The sequence below is a fragment of the Anarhichas minor genome, unplaced genomic scaffold (genome assembly GCF_050575085.1).
Source record: "Anarhichas minor isolate MPS153535 unplaced genomic scaffold, ASM5057508v1 ptg000017l, whole genome shotgun sequence".
Lineage (NCBI taxonomy): Eukaryota > Metazoa > Chordata > Actinopteri > Perciformes > Anarhichadidae > Anarhichas > Anarhichas minor.
This window is the reverse complement of record NW_027466463.1, coordinates 15,266,358-15,286,554: the sequence shown is the minus strand read 5'-3', so window position 1 is coordinate 15,286,554 and position 20,197 is coordinate 15,266,358. Positions and strand designations below refer to the sequence as shown.

Below are 20,197 nucleotides of genomic sequence, written 5' to 3'. Positions count from 1 at the left end.
CCGCTTTCTAATTTTAACTTGCCAGTGTTTTAACTTTCTTCAGTTTTGCAACTTTGTAATTGTTGTGCATGTGCCAGAAAATGTCTGGCTCATATGTCAGCTGATCCATCTATCTATAGGTATATTAGTATTCTGGCAGTTTGTCAAAGGGTACGCATACAGCTTTATATATGTAGCTCTACATTTAACAAAATCATATTTGACCTCATACAGAATCTGGATATAAAACTACAAATGGATGATCTTAATCTGACAAGTTTCAAGAAATAAGACAACAGATGAGAGAATTGTTAAAAAATAATAATTTATTTGCAGTCATGGAAGTACAAAAACAGTGCAATGTTATGAGTATTTGAATGTCAAATAAATAAAGTTTAAAGCAGGAAAGGTCTACACAAGATACAAGATCAAATCTTAGCCGTAGCTTGCACATAAACTGCATAATGTAAGCACTGGTGAGCCTTTGCGCTTTAATCAAGCGGTCACTAGGGTCCCTAACAACTTGCCTGGTGAACAATTCATCACTTGGCGTACATTACAATTAATTGGCATGTATCAAAGGAAAAAAAACAACACAATGGTCTTCAGTGACTATAATCATATAGCTTAGCTGCCGTTGTGCGTTTCAATAGAAACTGAGGTACGCGCTTTGATACTTGCAAAATGCCTATTTACCACTTATACCATGATGGTTACACATTGTGATTTGAAACGTGACACCTGCTCCAGGTACCATAAACTCCCTTACAGTGGGAACAAAAGGCTACACAATGACAAAGTCCCTCCTTACACTTCAGAAGGCAGGCATCATACACATGGAGTTATAGTAATAAGGCCCTTTCTGTGAGCTTAACTGGGCGTTGTAAAAAACGCAGACAGTAAAATATCGACAGTCCCATACATTTCTCAACATTCCTCAATGAGCAGTTCCTCGGAACAATACAGTTTCTTCTTAATCACTCGGAAACCAGTGCTAAGTTTAATCGCTTCTCTCACGACTGGAGTGGAAGGAGACTTTGTGCTAAAAAGTCCTTGGATCTTGGGCCACAGCCCACTGGAATCCAGCCGCAACACCAGAGTCAGCTGAAAGGTGGGGACAAGGTAGGGGTCCACGGACAGCTGTGCCATGCTCTCGCAGATGGTCCCTTGCTCCACACACAGGTCAACGAGAGCCCCCCTTAAGCCGCAGGGCTCGCTAGCTGCCAGGTGAAGGAGCTCCTGTCCAATGTGCTCCAGAAGTTTGTCGGGGATGAGCAGCTTGGTACATCGTAAGGAGTCTTTGGAGTCTCTCAGGCTTCCTGCAATAAGGTCCACTACTTCTTTCAGGATGGTCTCCTCCATTGGGCCATTAAACAGGTCTTCATTGCAGTGAGACAGGTCACTGGAGACATCTGACCCTGTTGTCAAGACACAATAGGGTTAGCATTGGAGCCATGGAAAAAAATAAAGAGGAAAAGGCTAATTCACTCAGAATTAAGTGTTCGAAACATTTGCATTGGTTTTTACCTGAGTCAGAGAGATCACTCCTGCTGCCATTGTTGGACCCGGAGTCAATACTGCTGCTGTTGGCAGATGTGCTGAAATCGGCCATCCTTTGAACCAGTTTACTCCAGGACAGCCTCCTGAGACTGCTGTCCACTGGAGAAGAGGCTGAGCTGCTGATACCAGTGGGTGCAGAGAGAGCGGGCATGGTTGTCCTCTTTGCAGTATTAAACAGTATCAGCTGATCCTGTGGTTAACTGTTTATGAGGAGACAAAAACAAAAAGATAAGCACTCAAACTCGAGATAAACGGCAGTAGTTAAGTTAAACATAATTTAGTAATACTTCAACATAAGTAAGATGCATTTTAAGTATTCATTGTTACGGAATATATGAACAGTACAAGTTTACAGGATGAAGATCTTTGACGGTAGCTTAGAGCTGTTAAAACTGCAAAATAACTGCAAAATAAGCAATTTGTGACATAGTACTTACAGTGTATATGACAACGGTGCTGATCAAGTCCGATGTCGATGTAGAATATAGTTATTTGAAGGCTTATTGTCTGCAAAAACAACCATCTGGTAACCTCTTTCCCCTACGCTGCCTCATCTACACAGCAGCTGCCAAAGTATGCGGTTTGTCCTGCAACAATGTTTATATATGGGCTGCTAGGCCACGCCCACCCGCAACCCAGCCAGCCAATCATAAAGAGAGGCACGGCATCGGGAGCTGTATCTTGCCTGGTAACATGCCAGCAGAGAAGACAAACAGGAGGAGGAGAGGGGGGGCTCTGGTGATGAATAGCAGACCCCGGTGTTGTTGAAATATACAAAGACTTGCCTGAGCTTCCTATAGCATCCTATATAATTTCTTTGTTTGATATCTTCCATAAGCATAAATAAATGACTTTGCTCTATGTGCATCCACTGTATTAAAAAGCATTGAATAGAGTCCATGCAGGAAAAGATCAGCAGGTTGAGTGTTGCAGTGCACATTACGTCACCTGTTTTGCTCAAGCATTACATCATGATTTTTCATCTGCCACACAGAGGTGAAAACAACACACAACCGGCTGCAAAATGCAACACTGGGAACACGATAATATGCTGATAGTTGTTTTCTATTCAAAGATGTGCATCTTCCTACATTTGCACTCAAATAGAACACCACTGGAAATAAGGCCAAACAATAGAACCAGGAGGGTATAGCTTTACACAGTATAGCATTACTGTCACAAAGTATGCGCTGGTGCCATCAACGTGCTTTCAGGCATAAAAAGCACTGCATGGGGAAAATGACGAGTTCATTTGTTGGTGAGAGTTACGCGGTATACTTTACCAGATGGAAACCCAAGCAAAACTGCAAGAACAGCTACAGTGCAAAGCAAAAAACTGCTGCTTTGTTTCATATACAGTACAAAGGGGGCCATCACTGCACATGATATACTCAATGTTTGCTTGAAGAAAAAAAATTGGAAAGCTGCCAGATAAAGGCTGTGTTAATACACGAGAGCGGGACAGACTGTACTTCAAGTAATGGAGGAACTGAAAGACATAAACACATGTCGGTACAATATGTTCTGAGGGGGATGCAGTGAATTAGGAGTCATCGTCATGTTTTTTTTTTTTGGGGGGGGGGGGGGGGGGGGACTTAAGTTAAAGGCTTCAGCAATTCATGCAAAGCCTTTTAAAACTTTTAACAACTATGAGCAAACAAGTTGTAAAGTGAATTTGAGTGTGGCGAAAACAAATGAACTTCTGAACTCTTACAAAAGGAAATCTAATCTGCGGCTTGAGGCGTGTCTTGTTATGTCCAGGACCGTTCTTAGACGCTCACACCCAGAACAGTACATTCTGTCCGTTCCCACCCTCTCATTTGTTTGAATACATCCATTCATCGAGCAAAACACCGAGACCGGCGCCTTTCCTCGCCGTCAACACAGCAGAGAGGTGACACAGAAACGACCACATCGGCCAGAGTCAAGACTTTAGCTCACTTGAGTAATAGAGTGTACATTTTGAACATTAAACAAACAGCACAACGATTTAGGAGCACATCAACATGTCAGGGAATGGACTCAGGGAAGTGGGTTAGTAACAAACAAACAGCAGGGAAATGTCCAAGTATGACTTTATTCACAAGCTCTCTTTGTTTTGCTGTTGGAGCAGCAATGAGGAGGTTTCAGGCTTTACGGTCTACGGTGCAGCCATGTGAAAACAAAATGCCTCACTTCAGGACACGCCACTAAAGATATGTCTCTAATCTCTGAGGCTAAGAGCCGATTGGACTGACAATACACCTTCAGTAGCCTCAACCCGTTTTAAATAGTTTAGTCATCAGCACATAACAAGGGGATTTTTGTTGACAGTGGTTTTATTATAGTATGCAAAGTAACATAGTTTATAAAAAAAAAAAGAAAACTACTCACACAATAGTCAAAGTGATTAAATAATACATGTCACATTCAGTATCTCCAGATATATTTTACACTCATCATATATAATGAAACCATACAAAAAGGAATATAATTTATGAACTGAAATAAACCATCTCCTTTAATTTGGAAAAGGCATCTGGGTGTTTCTATTTAAGACGGCGTAAATCCCAACAGCTGTTCAATGGGTTTGTACCGCCACTCATCTGCTTCCAGCTCCTCCACCAAGCTCGCCAGTTTTTCCATTCGAGACACTTGTTGATCTGGAAGAACACACGACACTTGCTTTATTAGGGAACCAGCTTTTTCATGGATCAACCAAAACAAATATTGCATATATAGTTAGTGACTTACCGTGTTTGACCTGTTTAAGTGTGGAGGCAACTTGGTAGCTGAATACGGACTCGCATAAAAATCTGTCAGAGCCATCTAAAAAGAAAGACACACAAGTTAAATGCTGGTGAAGACATAATTAAAGCGTTGGTGTTCACAAAGATACTAGCTCACTAGTGTCTCTGAATTAAAGTTTCATGCTAATCCGGAAAGAGAAGTTGAATAAACAAAGCGGAAGAGCTTAAGACCGTCGGCATTGCTGCAGTCCTATTCATCACTGTGTTGCACCTCTTCCTAACTGGACGCCATGCGAACGAGCGAACATCAAATTGTAACAGTTGTTCCCAATATAGACGTCCTAACCTTCTCCGTGCATCAGCGAACAGGTTAAGCGAAAGAAATGCTCTCTCTGGCTCTATGTTAGCGAAGTTTCATGAACCTTCTCCTCAATCATACCAATTATTTCGACTTTCGAGCTTTGTGATGTGACTTTATTATAGACTCAGGTTGGTGTCACTCATCGTTTTTATATGAGACTTTCTGAAAATGTCCACAAAACAGTCGCAACACTTGTCAGAGTTTGGTCTGTATGTTTCATTCAGAAAACAGATGCTTAGCTCTGAGACCTAAATGTAAATTCCGATGTACACGACTCAAATGTCATGAAGTGCAGTGATTGCATAAGGGGCACCAACTGCCTGAGACTATTTGGCCCAGTGCCTTCTCGATGTCAATGACCTGTAACAGAATGAACCCACAGTGTCTTGTCTCATGATAGGATTCTCATAACATCTCCCTAGTTAGGAGGAGAGAGACAACTGACACACAAGATGCCTTTGGCTGTGTTTTATCTCACCTTCCATCATTTCACCTGCACCTTTAGGATATGTGTACAGGACTTTTCTTGGAGGGATGAGCTCTGAAGCACTGAATCCAGAGCCTGTCACCGAGCTGCCACTCACACCTCCCGCAGAGGAGGACGAAGAAGAAGCTGCCATTGAACTTTAAAAACACAAAATAAAACACGTTGTGCTGTTATTACCACCGCTTATAACCTGTTAAATCATAAGTATGTCAAGCTAGCGTTTCAGTTTTCACACTCTATTTTCTCACTATAGCCACACACGACTTAAGCTGAAGTTAGTACGTTTGCTTTCCTTGCTTTTATTGTGACGTTACAATCCGATATGAAGTTATTAACTGCGACAACAATGCTAAGTGGCTAGCAAGAAAGCTAACTACCCTGCTAGCGCCGATGTAAGCAACGGCCATTCACCATTAATGTTGCCCGACTAAATATGGCAATAACTTACCTTTTTTAAAACAATATATATATTACGTTCCTGTCGATGTTGAAGTAAATCTATAACGACTTTAAGTCCGTGCAGTTGGTTTATGTTGTTTATTTTGTCTTGCCACTAGTTTACGACAAAGACAGCGTTTTACGTTTGAAGCGACGGCATCATTAAACACAGGACACTGGCTGTCGTAAAGCAGGGAAACCGAAACGTCAACTAACTAGCAACTTACTAGCAAATTAAGTGTTTGAAATACTACATAAGCTAATTCATTTTTCGTGTAATAGTTCAGAGATATATTTGTGTTGCAGGGTTAGAGCAGCTGACGTTAGCTGGTTGACATTATGGACGTTTTACGTCCAGCTCTTATCAATATAAATGGGAGAAAGTACCGAAGGAATATCATTCAGGAAGAACATTATGAGGAAGAAGAAGATGTGTCTTACACGGGACCACCAGGTAACTTGTTGTCTTTATATGTGCTGCAGGCAGTAGACAGATTTTCTTTAAAAAAGAAAAGAAACCAGTAATACATCTGTATATGTGTGGTTCTATCCTGTTTAGAGAGTGAAGACCTTGCAGAAGATGAAACCTGTGATACCATCTCCATTGAGCAGACTGATAAGGGATACCGCTGTGCTATCGATGTCCCAAGTGTTCTTTACAAGTGAGTTAACTATCCACTAAATGCACATGTTTTGATTGTGCTGCATCAACACAAGATGTTTTGTTTCTAAACAGCGTACTTTGTTTGTTCTACAGATACATCATTGGGAAGAAAGGAGAGACACGCAAACGTCTGGAGTTTGACACAAAGACATCTATCAACATCCCAAAACTAGGAGTGGAAGGACAGATTGGTGAGGATTGAGAGCATCATAAAACAGTTCCTGAAACAAAAGATTTCCCCCTCAACTTTCTTCCTTTGTCCGACAGTTATCACAGGTTCCCATAAAGCTGCAGTCTCATCTGCAGTCACACGAGTTGAGGTCCTTGTTGACAGTTTCCGGAAGAAGCAGCCTTTCACGCATTTCCTGTCATTTCCTCTGAACGATCCCAAAATTCAAGAAGGATTCCTGAGCTTTAAAGACGAGGTGTTGCAGCAGTGCTCACAGGTACTGTAGAAGGAACATGGATGGTGTGGATGAGGGCCAGTCGGGGCCACGTGTGGTTTAAGATCAGCACATTATAAATTAAATATTCACTAATTGTTGTTACCTGCTGTGTAGGATAATGGAGTAGAGGGAAGCATCTTTCAGAACCCGGCAAAGCTTCACCTGACAATCGGCACCCTGGCTCTATTAAATGAAACAGAAGTGAGAAAAGCATGCGAACACCTCCAAGAGTGTCAAAACGTCATCAGGTATTTGCCAAAAAAAAAGGTTATTTTATACTAAGATTCAAACTGTGTAACTATACAGCTTTATATTTTATTTGAGGTGAAAACAACACAAAATACTGCTTTAAAGCATAAATCTGTGGGTATTTTATGTATTTGTTGTTGTGAACAAAGTCCATGAAAGGCCATCAATGACTTAATCCTACAAACAATTATTACATGTGTAGCCAAAGCTTGATTTAACATATTCCTCATCGATGGGCCACACTGTTGCACTGGGTTCATTACTGTGAACATGTGTGTATATGCACTGTGTTTATATTAGGGCCGTCCTCAACGAAAGAAGTTCTTAGTCGTCCAAAAGCACCACTTTAAATATTGTGTTTACCAGAGATGTGCTTATGAGCTTCTTTGAAAAAAGTCATTCAGCATGAAAAAAAGACTTATTGACTAAAGAAATAGGACACCAAATGGGCCTCCTATGTTCGCAGGTATGACGGCTGAGAGTGGGGCAAAAACAGACTTCCAAAATAGAGATAGGGCGGGACAAGTACAAAACACGTGGCTGAACTTAGCTGGCCCTTGGTGACATTTATCCCACTTTGGATCAGTGCCAGGAGAGCTGCGAGCTAGTTTGCTTTTGGACCAGTGGACTCCGTGTACTACTTTGCATTGTGGGACTGTGACGGGCACAAATATATGACGTGTGGACACGATTCAAAGCTGACTGCCAAACCTCACTCTCTATCTCTATACTGAGATCTGTGGTCGTTCTCACTACCGCTAAATCCAGGGCAGAAAGTAGGCCCCCTCCTGTTTGACTCACGTTTTCTAAAACTTCTTTTAAGACATGACGTAGCCTTTTTATTTTTAAAGAAAGTATCTGTGTGTGACACGTTTTTAAAGAGCAACATCTTCAGTAATAACAAACAGACTTTTGGCTGGGTGCCACAGATAAGGTAAGTTGGAAAGTACTGAGACACGGACTTACATTGTTTGTTTTGGCTTATTAAAAAATTAAATAACACCTGCTTTATTGTTTAATATCTAATCAGATTATGTAATTATATCCTTTTTAAACGCAGAATTAGATTGAATCTGATTAAATTCTTATTATTGGATCAGATAAGTTTATAAGTGCACTCAGTTTCACATGCACAAGAAAGAATACTTGGAGTACAACAGAGAGGAAACAAAGGAACCATTTTATTGCTCAAGATTCAGTGTCTGAAAACCATAACTGCAATCTGCTTGTCGCTGTCTGCCATCAGAGACATCACGGAGGGAAACCGTCTGCCGCTGGAGGTGACGGGTATAGAGTACATGAATGATGACCCAGCCATGGTGGACGTCTTGTATGCCAAAGTCAATGTGAAAGACAGATCGGACAAGTAAGTGGATCGGCAACAAAACGTGTGAAAAATGACATAAATTTACAAAGTTGCCACATTTTTTTTTTTTTTCTTCTTCTTCTTCTTCTCATTGCTGCTCTTAAGGTTGCAGGTGATTGCGGACCGGCTGGTGGAGCACTTTGTCTCCGCCGGGCTGATGGTCAGAGAGTGGGACCGAGTGAAGCTGCACGCCACTGTGATGAACACTGTGTTCAGAAAGGACTCCACAGGTAAAGAAAGAAACATGCATGCAGCGTTATCTGCCAGCAGTTAGGGTAAAAAAACAAGGTTATTTGTCACATATTTGCCAATGTCCCCTCATTATCTCTTAGCTTGGACCTGAGCTGCAGCGAGGGCAAAGCTGAATCTTTAATTACAATAACAAATTCCTGAAGGCAGCCAGTTCTCCATTTGGCCACAGCTCTGTTTACGTACACCGAGCGTCATGATTTCCAAGTACTCCGACAATGGCTCCATTCAGTTTGTCCGTGGATAAAGTCCAGCTCCAGTTCTCACATTTGTACTGAGCTGACCAACAACACAAGGGAGGGGCCGTGTCACTGCTGACCATGTTGGCCACAATGTAAAAGATTTAAAACCCAGTGTTTATTCTTCTGCTTTAGCTCCTGTTTCACAACGAAATCCCCTTGATTGACACCTCGCTGTTCCCCTCTGTAGCAGCAAGTAAACATGTTTATTTGTTCAGGAGAGACACTTTTGGTTTTCTTACATTGTTCAGCTTGTCTTTTGCATTCTGGTGTTTTTTTCCAGTTGAAGACACGGGCGGCCCCAAAAGACAAACCACGAGTGAACGAGAAGCTTTTGACGCCAGAAGCATATTAAAGGTTCGAGGAAATAGTTACATGCAAACATTCAGACTTTTGGTTCGATTTTATTTGAAATGAGCAAAACATACTATAAGAAATGTTAAATATATGTGGAAATTAACTTTTTTGCCGTGTTGTCTGCACATTCAACACATATAAGATATAGGATATAAGAGCTTGCCAAATAATACCTTTTAAAAATAGAGAGATTTAGGTCTTTTGGGGGGGAACTCTCTGATTCTACTCTAGCATGCAAACAAACGGGTTCATTTTGGGGCTAACTCACTCCTACCAGTCATAAAGGTTTTATGATTTCAGGCTGGTATTAAAGGATTACGTTCCAAGACCATCTGCGATATGTAAATAGACGTTAACCCGCCTGATCTGTTAGAAGGCAGCTATCACAAACATGTTTAGTATTTAAATCTGTCCAGTCTGTCCAGTCTGTCAGTGTGTGAGGTTCTTTTTTTTTAGCTGAAACATCTACACTTTTTACTGCAGATATTGTTAATCGTCACTGTAGGAAAAGTTCAGGTGTTACAAATCACAATAACGATGACTCCGTTCTATTCACGTGCCCCAGTGAGCGGAGACAGCGAGCCAGAAGCTGATGCAGCCAAATTGAATTAAGCCGTCTTTAATTTAATTATTTACACCTGTGCTCTTCCTTACTTTGACATGTCAAAATGTTTTGCTATAGGGGCCTAATTGGAGTGATCACGAGCCTTTTAGATCCTCGTCATTCAGGACTAATAATAATAGTAATCATGATATAATAAACTTTTATTTATACGGCACCTTTCATAACAAAGGTACTTAGTGCCAAACATGCTGGAACAAGGTTCAAAACACACAAAATGAGGGATTTTATTTTATACAAAAATAAAATGGAATAATATATCAACAATGACATAAGATTAAAAACAAAATAAGTAGAAGGCTGTCTCCATAAATATTGAGTTTATCTTCTCCAAACTTTACTGGGTGCTTCACCTTTCCTTTTTTTGGCTGGTAGAAAGATTTATACTGTTATTTGAAGAAACAAGAAAACACTTGTATAAGAGTTTTACTTTATTTAAAGCAGCACTTGTTAAAGACCTTCAGGTGCAGTTTCTTTGTGTGTGACACCAAGTCGACACTGCAGATAAAACAGAAAGCTCTGAAATTCACCTTCCTTTCCTCTCTGGTGCAGAGAAGATCTTTGTTTGAATAACAAAATCCTTCATTTTCTTTGCTCTGAAAATGACACAAGGGTGCTTAGCAAGTGCTCAGCTGCCTTACCTTCAAATAAGGGACGATGATGATGTTTTGTATTATTGGTGTTGTTATTTCGTTATTTAAAGATATACTGTTTTCATTACAGAAATTTGGTGCCTATCGTTTTGGAGGGTGTGAGCTGAATTCTGTCCTGCTGTCTCAGAGATATTCGACAGATTGTTCGGGCTACTACACGTCTGCAGGCAGCGCCAACTTCTCATGAGCTCCAACAGGACCGAGCAGATTCTGAGGTGGGAAGTTAAGAATGAAGAAGTTTTTCAGCAGAACGTTGAAGTGGTCTTCATGGTGTTGTCCAGCAGGTGGCAGCATAGGGTTGTTCGACCTGTATCTGAACCTAATTCTTTGCCTTCTAAAACCCCTTTAGGAACACTTTATGCAGAAACATGTAATGATTAGAGTGCAAAATGATTGAAAATTCAGACTAAATCTCACTCAAAAGATGATACGTTCATGCAAAATCACTCTGAAATGCAAAAGTTAGTCAGATTTCTGTTTTTGTACTTAAGTGTCCACACAATCGTTTCTCTTCAGGGAGTCTGAGTCAAACAACATCTAAATAAATGACAAGAAATACATTTTTAATGACACAGGCAAGCAAAAAAGAAACATGAAAAATTTGAGAGTTTACATCAAAAACGGTCTTGTTTACTTTTTGCATGTTTGGGGATTTGTTCACAACGGATAGATTTTATTTTGGAAGTCGCAGTAGATTAATGTCAGTGTTGCTGTCCCCTTAGAGGAGGAGATGATTGACGTTGTGTGTGAAATTGGATTGTCGAAGATACAAAGTCAGATAAGAAGCTTTAAATCAGTCTGGTCTCAGATTCATGTCGGAGTTAGATTTCTGAAAAGATGTATCAAAAATAGAACATGTAACATTTTGTTGAACAAAAGTAGCAAATTGCATTTACTCAAGTACTTCATTACACAACTTTGATATCCTTTTGATTTGATTTGCTACTTTGTACCTCACAGAGGTAAATATTGTATTTATATATATTTACTTTCTCCGCAACGAGGATCATGCAATCACTCTCACGTGTGCATGCGTCTGTGAGTGAGTGACTGTGCACCTCTGTGTCTGTCCACGGCTAATTCCGTTGCAGCAAACTGCACAATATCTCAGGTGGCCAGTTATCCTGCATGCTCAGAGACCTCACGTGGTCGTGGTTATTCACACTTTCTCGAAACGCCTTCTATTTCCAGACTGCATGTGAACTCCTCACTCGCCATTCTTAGTCGGCTAGTGATGACACAGCTGAGTGCCTAAGTTATCCTTTTGCGAGTGTTATTCGTTCAATCACACAATACAGCGTGTGTGAGAGGGCGCCTTTCTAGTTTTAAGATGGTGAGAATCAAACATTTAGAAAATATGAAGTTTACAAGGAAATTTCCGAACATTCGTATTTGTTGAAAGATTCTGGTTTCACACTGATGAAGTATTACCCATTTCCTTTCCCTCTCACGGCCTCATGAATGTGTTAATGCGTCACTGACGTGATTTATTACACCAGTCTTGTTTTTTTTGTTTTTTTTTTCTCTCCACCTCTTGCATCAGTGCCGTCCCCGCATGAAGCCACAACCCTGTTCCCACTCCCGTCTGTCGAGTGTGTGTCAGCGAATACAGACATCGGACACGGAGCCTGGCCACTTGCTCTCTCTCTCTCTCTCGCTCTCTCTCTCTCCGTCAGAGCGTTTTTAAGCCGGCGATGTGCTCTGCTCGGCATGCAGGAGGCCGATCGCAGAGCGGCCAAAAGTTACACTGATGGAAACCGAGGGCGCTATTTGTTTGTCAGCTCAGCCATCCCGTGCTGTCCACCCTCCCATTTCAGAAGTGGTGTGACCCCCCCCCCCTGTTGTCCTGGAGCTATGTCAACAGACACAGGAACATGCAAATGTCATCATCAGGAAACGGCCAGTTGAGCCGCCCATGCATTGACATTGAAAATGTTATCTTATCAGACCCACGAAAAGGCGCCTAATTATCCAGTCCCCGTCTCCTGAGTGCATGCTTGTTTGTGGACCAGGAGTACTCATCCTGCATAATGTCACTCTCAGGTAACGGATACAGAGAGGATTCTGGGAATTGCCAACCCTTTGCTCATAAGCACACAGAGGAGGAGAGAGAGATGGTGATTTGCAAGCTAATGAAATTCATTGAGAATGTGCGTCGTGGCTTCGTTTTGGCAGGGACATGATTAAGGATGCGTTGGACAGATGTCTTCACTAATGATCGTACTGAAAACACACATGAAGGAACATAAGTCATCCGCAGACAGATTCAGCCACTGAAGACATTTCATTTGTCTGTTATGAAGATGTTTTAGTTAAATGGCCATATGTTTTGTTGCATAGATCTGGAACGTATTGGACTACTGCAATGTATGTTAGTTTTTCAATATCTGTCAATTATTTATTTAACAATCATAAAATGTGAGAAAATAGTGAAAAATCGGGAACACTTACACCCAATACAAACATTTAATAAATGGTTTGTAACACACTGTAATGTAGTTGTAAACAGCTATGTTTAGTAACGTACATCATTTTATAACTTCTCCTATGACGACATATTTGACATTGTTACAGTTTTATTGTCACCGTATTGTCATTCGTCATATTATTTCTAACACTTATATCCGTAAGTGTGTTATAAACCATTTGTAGAACGTTTAAATGCTGCTTAAAAATTCAAGGTGAAAGTCTTTAAATCACTTGTTTCGTCCAACTAACAGGTCAAAATTCAGAGATATTTAATAATACATTACATTTACATTTGAGAAGCTAGAACAAGCAAATGTTCTGGTATTTTTGGCTGATAAATTCAGTGAAATGATGATTTATGGCCGGCCATAATAATGCACTTTCAATATGGTGTGAGAAATGATTTGGATTGACTCAACAGCAATCCTGTTGCTTTGTCGTCTGTGTGGGTGAGCCTGCTTACGCACTTCCCGACATGCATACTTTTTCTGTCCCTGCCACATCTCTCACCCTGATTAGTCAGCTCTGTGCTTCCTGCTGGACAAACTTCCAACCTGGCCCCTTGAGAGTTTGGAGACTAGTACACGTTCCTCTCACTGAGCCGCATAAATGAGACCTCGGTGTCTGTCCGTGGTACCGCGGACCTGTTTAGTTGTCTATACTTGTTTACATGCATTGATGTTTAGAAGGCTGCAACCACTGCGTTAATAGTCTAGAAATAAAAAGCTGTGATTTTTAAAAGATGTGAAAGCAAAGAAATCCCTTAAATGAGCCCATAAAGCTTCCATTGAACCTTTCATTATTGAGAATTCATTCATGTTTGCAGCTGAAGTCTTGTGTTATCTAGTATTGTTTAGGTCTCTATCCAATTTGCATATTTAATTTCATGCCAGTTTTCAAAGCAGCCTTTTTTTTAAGCAAAGACTGTTTTTGAAATCGGTCTTACTTGATCAATTGTCACACTTTTATTTTATTTTTTTAGCACTTTTTTTCGGGTTTTGATATTCATAACTGCACTACAATTTCTCATAGTGTGATTAGAAATTAAGTTTTCATTCAGAGGAGCTGGCGTTAACATCTGCTGGCGGAGTGAAAGATGATGTCGGACAGACGTGACCTTTTTAATACACGAGATATGTTTGATTTGTATGCTCGGAGTACTAACACACACACGTGAAATCGATTTTAAGTGGCTAATTACATCTTAAGGTCACGGGGAGTTTTACCAATGTGTGCCTTTTTTAAGCGCCAATGTTGATCAGCTTCACGGAATATTCTGATCCGAATCCAATTAACTGAAAGGGTGAACTTGACGGCAAGGAAGCACTAAGATGACATTTCAGTAGGTCGCCTCGCACTCCTGGTGTCATGTTTCCCCGTTAACAAGCTGGAATCCTAAGATTGTTTCAAGAGGGTCTTTTGATCGATCAAAAAGAAGTTACAAAAGATGCTCCATAAATGATCCTGCAAGACAAAGCCGACGAATCTCTCAAATTGGATATTGTTAGCGGTGAAATATGACAGCGCGCCCTTCCCTTCACTGCTCTCTCATGTTAGGATGCGACTCTCCAGCTGAGTGTCGCCGCCGTTTGAATGTCACACCGTTAACTCTGTCACTAATGGGCACGGACGGCCTTGACGGACAGCCGAGGCGAGAGTATTTGAAATGTCTAATCTGGGTCTCCAGCGAGGAGGCAGGTGATCGCTGCAGCAGCAGCTCTTTATCATTCAGAGGGCTGAGTCTGAAGGCTGCCTGCAGCTGTCCACGTCTGTTTACTGCATTCACACAGGGAGGAGGGCGGCACAAAGCCCGGGTGTTTGAACAGCAGGTAGTCATCCTGGGCTGCTGTTTACTTTATGTACACTTTGCACTGGGAGCGTTTTAAATAGAGCTGCAGCTATTTATTTTATTATTCTCCATTCATCTCCATTACTTTTGTTGATAATTGTGAAACATATAAAATGTCAGAAAATACTGAAAAAAATGCTCTCAACAAATCTTGAAATCGCTTGTTTTGTCAAACAGTCAAAAAAATCGAAAGATATTCAATTTACAATGTAGCTGGAACGACTGAATGTTTGGCATATTTGATCTATAATTTGCTTAAATGATTAACCATGAAATCAGTTTGTATATCAGCGCCAACGTACAGACTGTAGAGGCAGGATGGCAGCCTTTCAATTTCAAATTAATTTAGTCAGTCCAGACATTAAAGCAGCACGGATTGATTTCTCTGTCTGCTTTGGGGCAGAAGAAGAAGAAGAAGAAGAAGCTGTAAACCCAACACTGACATATTATCACCTTACAACATTGTTGTTGTGTTAGCAAACAGTTCCCATTATTTCCAGATGCAGCCAAACAAGGAGCAGCATTATTCATTTGGAGTCGTGTTTCTGTCCTCTTGTACACCTGAAGTCCAATATTCACTCTCCTTTCATCTCTGTTTTTGATCTCCGCCAGCTCGTGAGGGAAATATCTGGCTCTTTAGCAGCTAAACGCTCCGTTATGTTCACCAGATAGCCGCTGCCACCATGATGGCCTCAGGCTGAATATGCAGAAGTTTGGGGCTTCACTGCTGTAAACTCTCTCTGTATCGGAAGCTATGACCCTTAAACAAACCGTCCTCCCGACTTCCTCTTAAATCACTTCACACAGCACCTAACGCTGTTTCTTATTGGAAGGAAGCGGAGTAGTGTAGTCATGTATAGTAGTTGGTATAAGCTGGATATACAGACTGAAAATAAATCATCGACTGAGCATGTCATGAGTTCAGAATATTAGCCAGCTTCTGTGCATTTAATTGAAAAGGGTGCTGCACTATGTTTAACCCGTGCTGCACTATGTTTAACCCGTGCTGCACTATGTTTAACCCGTGCTGCACTATGTTTAACCCGTGCTGCACTATGTTTAACCCGTGCTGCACTATGTTTAACCCGTGCTGCACTATGTTTAACCCGTGCTGCACTATGTTTAAGCCGTGCTGCAGCTGCCCGCGAGTGCAAAACCAGCAGCTACACTTTCCTGGCAAACGCAAACTGCCTTCAGACTGCTCTCGAACTAACTTTGCACTTTTAATAGCTGTGTGACCCAGTTTGAGTCCAATTGAATTAGATCTATGCGCATTTAGAGCGGCTCCACTTACAGCTGTAAGTCACTCGAGATTACTTATTCTCTCCTCGTGATGGTTCTCCTATCCAGGAACTTGCTCTCAGGCTACATCTTTTTTTTATGGACACTTTGCAGCGGCAGCCTCCGATCACAGGCAGTAACGGCTCCACAAAGAGGCCGCGGTGGCTTCTTGTAGAAGAAGAAGAAGAAGAAGAAGAAGTGCAGAAGCAGAACTTCAATATGTAACGGCTTATGTACAGGCTGACAAATAACAACACGCGGATGGAACAACAAATATATTACGAAACAGAATACAAAAGATGTGACTCAATGCAGCACAATACACGAAAGGCACTAACATTAATAAATACAGTTTTAATAAGTCCATTGATTGTATTAGTGTTTGTCTTTGCCTTAATATCCTGACTGAATCAATGTAAAGTCATTAGTATTCGATTTTTTGATTAGTTGATCGACAGAAATTGAATCAACAATTATGATTGATTGATTGTTTTAGACATTTATCAAACAAACATGTCAAACATTCACTGAATCCAGCTTCTCAAATGTGAGGATTTTCTGCTTCAGTTAGTTTAATATCATTTTAAATTGCAACATCATTTTGTTTATGGTCTGTTTGGCAAATCAAACCAATATGAAGATGTCACCTTGAACATTTTTCACTATTTTCTGACATTTTGTAGACTAAATAATTGATTGTATATGAGAATACTCATTATTTGCAGCCCCGGGGTGCTTTGAAGTACAAATATTGATCACTGACTGTGTGTTGCAGGTCACGGATGAACATGGCAGCAGGATGAGACGTGTTCAGTGTGGCTGGCTGATGAAGAAACTCAGTTGACCGTAAATCACTGTGGGATTGTCGTTGCTGAATATTTTACTATCATCAGCTGGAACATGGAGTTGCCTCATTGTAACATTCTGTTTAAATACAGGACTAAATAAATAAATGTGTAAAGCATCCAGCCCTAGCCTGTTGCAATTAACTGCTGTGTACCAGGATTTCCTGAAGCGATCCGCGCGGAGTTGTTGCAACGTGAGAATACGCACAGCCCTGATAAGCAGCGGAGCTCGTGTTGAGCCTCGTGAGCTATTTGTAAGACAGCAAAGGGACGTGTTTACAGCAAATATTTACAGATAAGCAACCCTTCAGATTCTACTGCTTGCCGTCTTTGTCTGATGTTGTTCTCACCTCTTTTTGTGTAAACCGATCACGCTTTGGTTTCGATACGTTTTTATCAACGACGCGGCGAACTGATGGCATCAGTTAATCCCCTTTACAATTAAAGGCGCTCTTCCACGCCGTGACTCTGATGTGTAAAAGAAGACGTTCTGTGGCGGTGCTTCCACTCTTAAAATATTAGATTAAGGGATTGTTATAACGTGACAATGTGTACACACTCGTTTCAGTGATTAAGCTGATGTAGCTGGGCGTTCTGATCCGGCCTCCGTGGTGCAAGGTCTGGTCTCTGGTGTAGAGCAGCTGACGGCTGGTTGGAGCAACAGTCGATCGATCAGGTGGGATAAAGACTGGGGAAGTCATCTCCTCACATAGCTACAGTTATGACGAATGGAAATTCAAATAAAAGCAGACACTCGTCTGCACAAGTTTTTGTGAGGTGACCTACAGAAATAATTACCATAACAGCTCTAAAGTTACATTGTGTGTGGTAAACATGAACTGCCCCTAGAAAATGTGCTAAATAAATGAAACCTACCAGTAGTAAGAGACAGTGTGTGCAAAGATGAATGTGTCTTTATCCCAGTTCTCCGCACGTACATTTGAGCATCTCATAATTTAAACAAATAAGAAACACTATTTCTCCATTCAACAGCAACATCACATGCCTCTCAGCCACAGAGGGGCTGTCAAAGTGCTCACGGCATCTGAGGATTATTTCTGCAGGGCACAAATAATGTCTGCACACCAAGTTGGGGCTCCAAATGAATAGTTGACACTGAAGAACATCTTACAGATCCAAACTTTGCCTTGAAAAGAGAAATGCAGCCAAACGGTGTGCAGAGCTCCTTTATGCCCTGCAGTGAAGTCATTTTTCATCTCTTTGTATCTTTGCCTGGATGTGTGCACACTTGGTCCCTCGTCTGAGGTTTTTCACCACAAGATTGACTTGTGAAATCCAAGTAAACCGGTGTGATTTGAATTGGGCATTTAGACTGATTGGTACTGCTGCATTTAAAGTGATGGAGGGACCAAATCACAGCTGACATTGATCTGACTGAGAATTCAACGTGATCAGCGAAGCACTAACATGCTAGAAAATCCTTTTTGCCTGTACCTAATGTACTGTAAGCATGAAAATGGCTCGCTGTGTGATCACTAGTCCTACGGGGGTTCCTGGTCACTGTGCTGCTACTTCAGATATTGATGGAGCGGAAGAGCCGAGCTCATAAAAGCTGTCTGCAGTTAAAGAAAAAAAAAGAAGAGAGATCCTTTGAGTATTCTCATCCTTAAACATTACCATCTTAAGAGATGAACCACTCAACGCTTTCATCAACATGTTTTCCATTTGCTGTTCTGGCACGTGGGATTTTCCTCAGGAGACCGGAGAAACAGAAACAGGCTTCCTCATAACATCTCAGCTCTCAAACAATCTTTAAAAGCTAATGGTGCAATGCAGAACACAGTCTTTAAATGCTTCCCAGCTCAGCTGCGTGACCATTATTCTGCAGCACATTCACCCTGAGCGTGACATGACTGACGACGACCTCTTGATGTCCAGCACCTCGTACGGTTGACGTGCACAGCTGGCTGACGCTGCGGGACGTTTCTCCATGCTGCCCTTGCTTTCCGATCCTGTAGCTCCGCGCGCTCATGAAGGCCAGCATCTGCCACATCGACTGTTTTGATGCCAGTGTCGGAGTCAGTTCGGCCAGCATCGCAGGAACGCCATCCTGCCCCTGGCTATACTTCGGCCTCGGGCCGATATTGGTAACCTTAAACCCTACAGAATCTGAGCAGGGTGCCGGATTACGTTTATCTTCATGGGGATGAAATGGAGAACGGAGGGAGCGAGGGCATGGAGAGTTGAGGGAGCAACAGGAATAACGTGGGAGGACTAAAAGATGATGTGCAGCAAAAGTCTTCTTGAAGAAAGAGTAGCATGACAGCAGCAGCTTTAATAGGCCTTATCAGACATCTAACGGCCTCACAGATCCATCCTTATTTCATAGTGTTGTGCAGACAATCATTGTTCAAGAGCATGAAAAATGTTTTTTCATATTTTAGTCAAGGACTCAAGGTTTTGATGTCAAAAACCCAAGGCTTATGTTTTGCTGATTTACAGGGAAATGTATCGACGCATGAGACAGTACTTAGTTATATCAAATTCGGTCTTATTTTTTGGGAGAAGTGAAGAATGAAATGGTTATAAATGATCACCTCTTTAATGTACTTAAGCAGCCAACATAGAAAATACAAAGAAATACCACCACCCTGAGTTGATTTGAATGCTTTTATACATACGGTAAGAAATGTTGAATTTCCAGAGAGGTTCCCTGAATCAAAGGCAGTGCCACCTCTGTCCTACACCTTGTACAAAATTGTCATCCATGTATGTTTCCAAGCGTCTGCCTTGGACCTTGAAATCGTATTTACAAGGATTTGAAGCAGGTAGTGTGACCGAGGTTGGACTACCAAGTGGGAAAAGGAGGCGCTCCAGGCTAATTATGTGTCAACGGTTTTGTGCTAATTTAATTGAAAATTTGTTGTGCTTATATGCACTGATAAAGCTCAATATCAGCTCATAACAAGAGCCTTAGAGGTATAGTTTGACACTGCAGGGCCATAATAGGGCGTGGTATGACTTCATTATGGTGGTAGGAAGGTATGGAACAGGACAGTTGAAGACATATCCTTGGGCTTTAGGAAATTGCAGCCAATTGGGAATCTTTCTGTATTTTCTGACAGTTTATAGATCAGCAGATTAATTGATAATGAAAACAATCATTCGTTGTGGGGGAATGTCTTTTTGTCAACTGTAGTCCTGTCATTATTTCATTTCTTATGGAAAAAGCATGGTTCTTCCTTTTGCATTTGGTCTTTAGAATGCATTGAAACCTCCAAATGAAGAGATTGAATAAAAATAGTTGCATTTGTGTTGGATTTGATTATTTTCCTGTGATGTTGCTGCTGAAGTAGGCTACCGGAACAAACTGCTTTAAAAGAAGATTCAAGA

General features: G+C 41.3%; 3 protein-coding genes across 6 annotated transcripts; 1 reads left to right on the top strand and 2 right to left on the bottom strand.

Moving 5' to 3' along the window:
* Window positions 1–285: 285 nt before the first annotated feature.
* ddit4 (DNA-damage-inducible transcript 4) lies at window positions 286–2,134 on the bottom strand. Its single transcript, XM_076093890.1, has 3 exons — window positions 1,977–2,134; window positions 1,507–1,739; window positions 286–1,397 (listed from the first exon to the last, which is right to left on the bottom strand). The coding sequence occupies exons 2-3, from the start codon at window positions 1,688–1,690 to the stop codon at window positions 907–909; spliced, it is 675 nt and encodes a 224-aa protein (XP_075950005.1). The 5' UTR covers window positions 1,691–1,739; window positions 1,977–2,134; the 3' UTR covers window positions 286–906.
* A 1,705-nt stretch (window positions 2,135–3,839) lies between these two features.
* anapc16 (anaphase promoting complex subunit 16) lies at window positions 3,840–5,723 on the bottom strand. Its single transcript, XM_076093891.1, has 4 exons — window positions 5,565–5,723; window positions 5,108–5,253; window positions 4,273–4,347; window positions 3,840–4,181 (listed from the first exon to the last, which is right to left on the bottom strand). Exons 2-4 carry the CDS (start codon window positions 5,247–5,249, stop codon window positions 4,072–4,074), a joined length of 327 nt encoding a protein of 108 aa, XP_075950006.1. The 5' UTR covers window positions 5,250–5,253; window positions 5,565–5,723; the 3' UTR covers window positions 3,840–4,071.
* Window positions 5,717–20,118, top strand: ascc1 (activating signal cointegrator 1 complex subunit 1). 4 transcript variants are annotated; one of them, XM_076093886.1, is made up of 12 exons: window positions 5,718–6,008; window positions 6,114–6,216; window positions 6,312–6,409; window positions 6,486–6,664; window positions 6,779–6,912; window positions 8,160–8,279; window positions 8,385–8,509; window positions 9,051–9,124; window positions 10,470–10,614; window positions 11,943–12,516; window positions 14,556–14,697; window positions 16,774–16,972. In XM_076093886.1, the coding sequence occupies exons 1-9, from the start codon at window positions 5,894–5,896 to the stop codon at window positions 10,584–10,586; spliced, it is 1,065 nt and encodes a 354-aa protein (XP_075950001.1). In that variant the 5' UTR covers window positions 5,718–5,893; the 3' UTR covers window positions 10,587–10,614; window positions 11,943–12,516; window positions 14,556–14,697; window positions 16,774–16,972. The 4 variants fall into 4 exon arrangements, with proteins under 4 accessions (XP_075950003.1, XP_075950001.1, XP_075950000.1 ...); XM_076093885.1 differs by lacking the exons at window positions 11,943–12,516; window positions 14,556–14,697 and adding an exon at window positions 18,693–20,118 and having other exon boundaries at window positions 16,774–17,519; XM_076093887.1 differs by lacking the exon at window positions 11,943–12,516.
* The last annotated feature ends 79 nt before the right edge of the window (window positions 20,119–20,197 follow it).

Excerpts from the sequence above, each read along its gene's own strand:
- ddit4 (XM_076093890.1), bottom strand. The coding sequence starts at position 1,690 with ATGCCCGCTCTCTCTGCACCCACTGGTATCAGCAGCTCAGCCTCTTCT. Across the intron at positions 1,398-1,506 it reads GAGTGATCTCTCTGACTCAG|GGTCAGATGTCTCCAGTGAC; the intron begins GTAAAAACCAAT and ends TCTTGACAACAG.
- anapc16 (XM_076093891.1), bottom strand. The coding sequence starts at position 5,249 with ATGGCAGCTTCTTCTTCGTCCTCCTCTGCGGGAGGTGTGAGTGGCAGC. Across the intron at positions 4,348-5,107 it reads TGCAGGTGAAATGATGGAAG|ATGGCTCTGACAGATTTTTA; the intron begins GTGAGATAAAAC and ends CTTTCTTTTTAG. Across the intron at positions 4,182-4,272 it reads ACTTAAACAGGTCAAACACG|ATCAACAAGTGTCTCGAATG; the intron begins GTAAGTCACTAA and ends GTGTTCTTCCAG.
- ascc1 (XM_076093885.1), top strand. The coding sequence starts at position 5,894 with ATGGACGTTTTACGTCCAGCTCTTATCAATATAAATGGGAGAAAGTAC. Across the intron at positions 6,665-6,778 it reads TGTTGCAGCAGTGCTCACAG|GATAATGGAGTAGAGGGAAG; the intron begins GTACTGTAGAAG and ends CCTGCTGTGTAG. Across the intron at positions 8,280-8,384 it reads GTGAAAGACAGATCGGACAA|GTTGCAGGTGATTGCGGACC; the intron begins GTAAGTGGATCG and ends GCTGCTCTTAAG.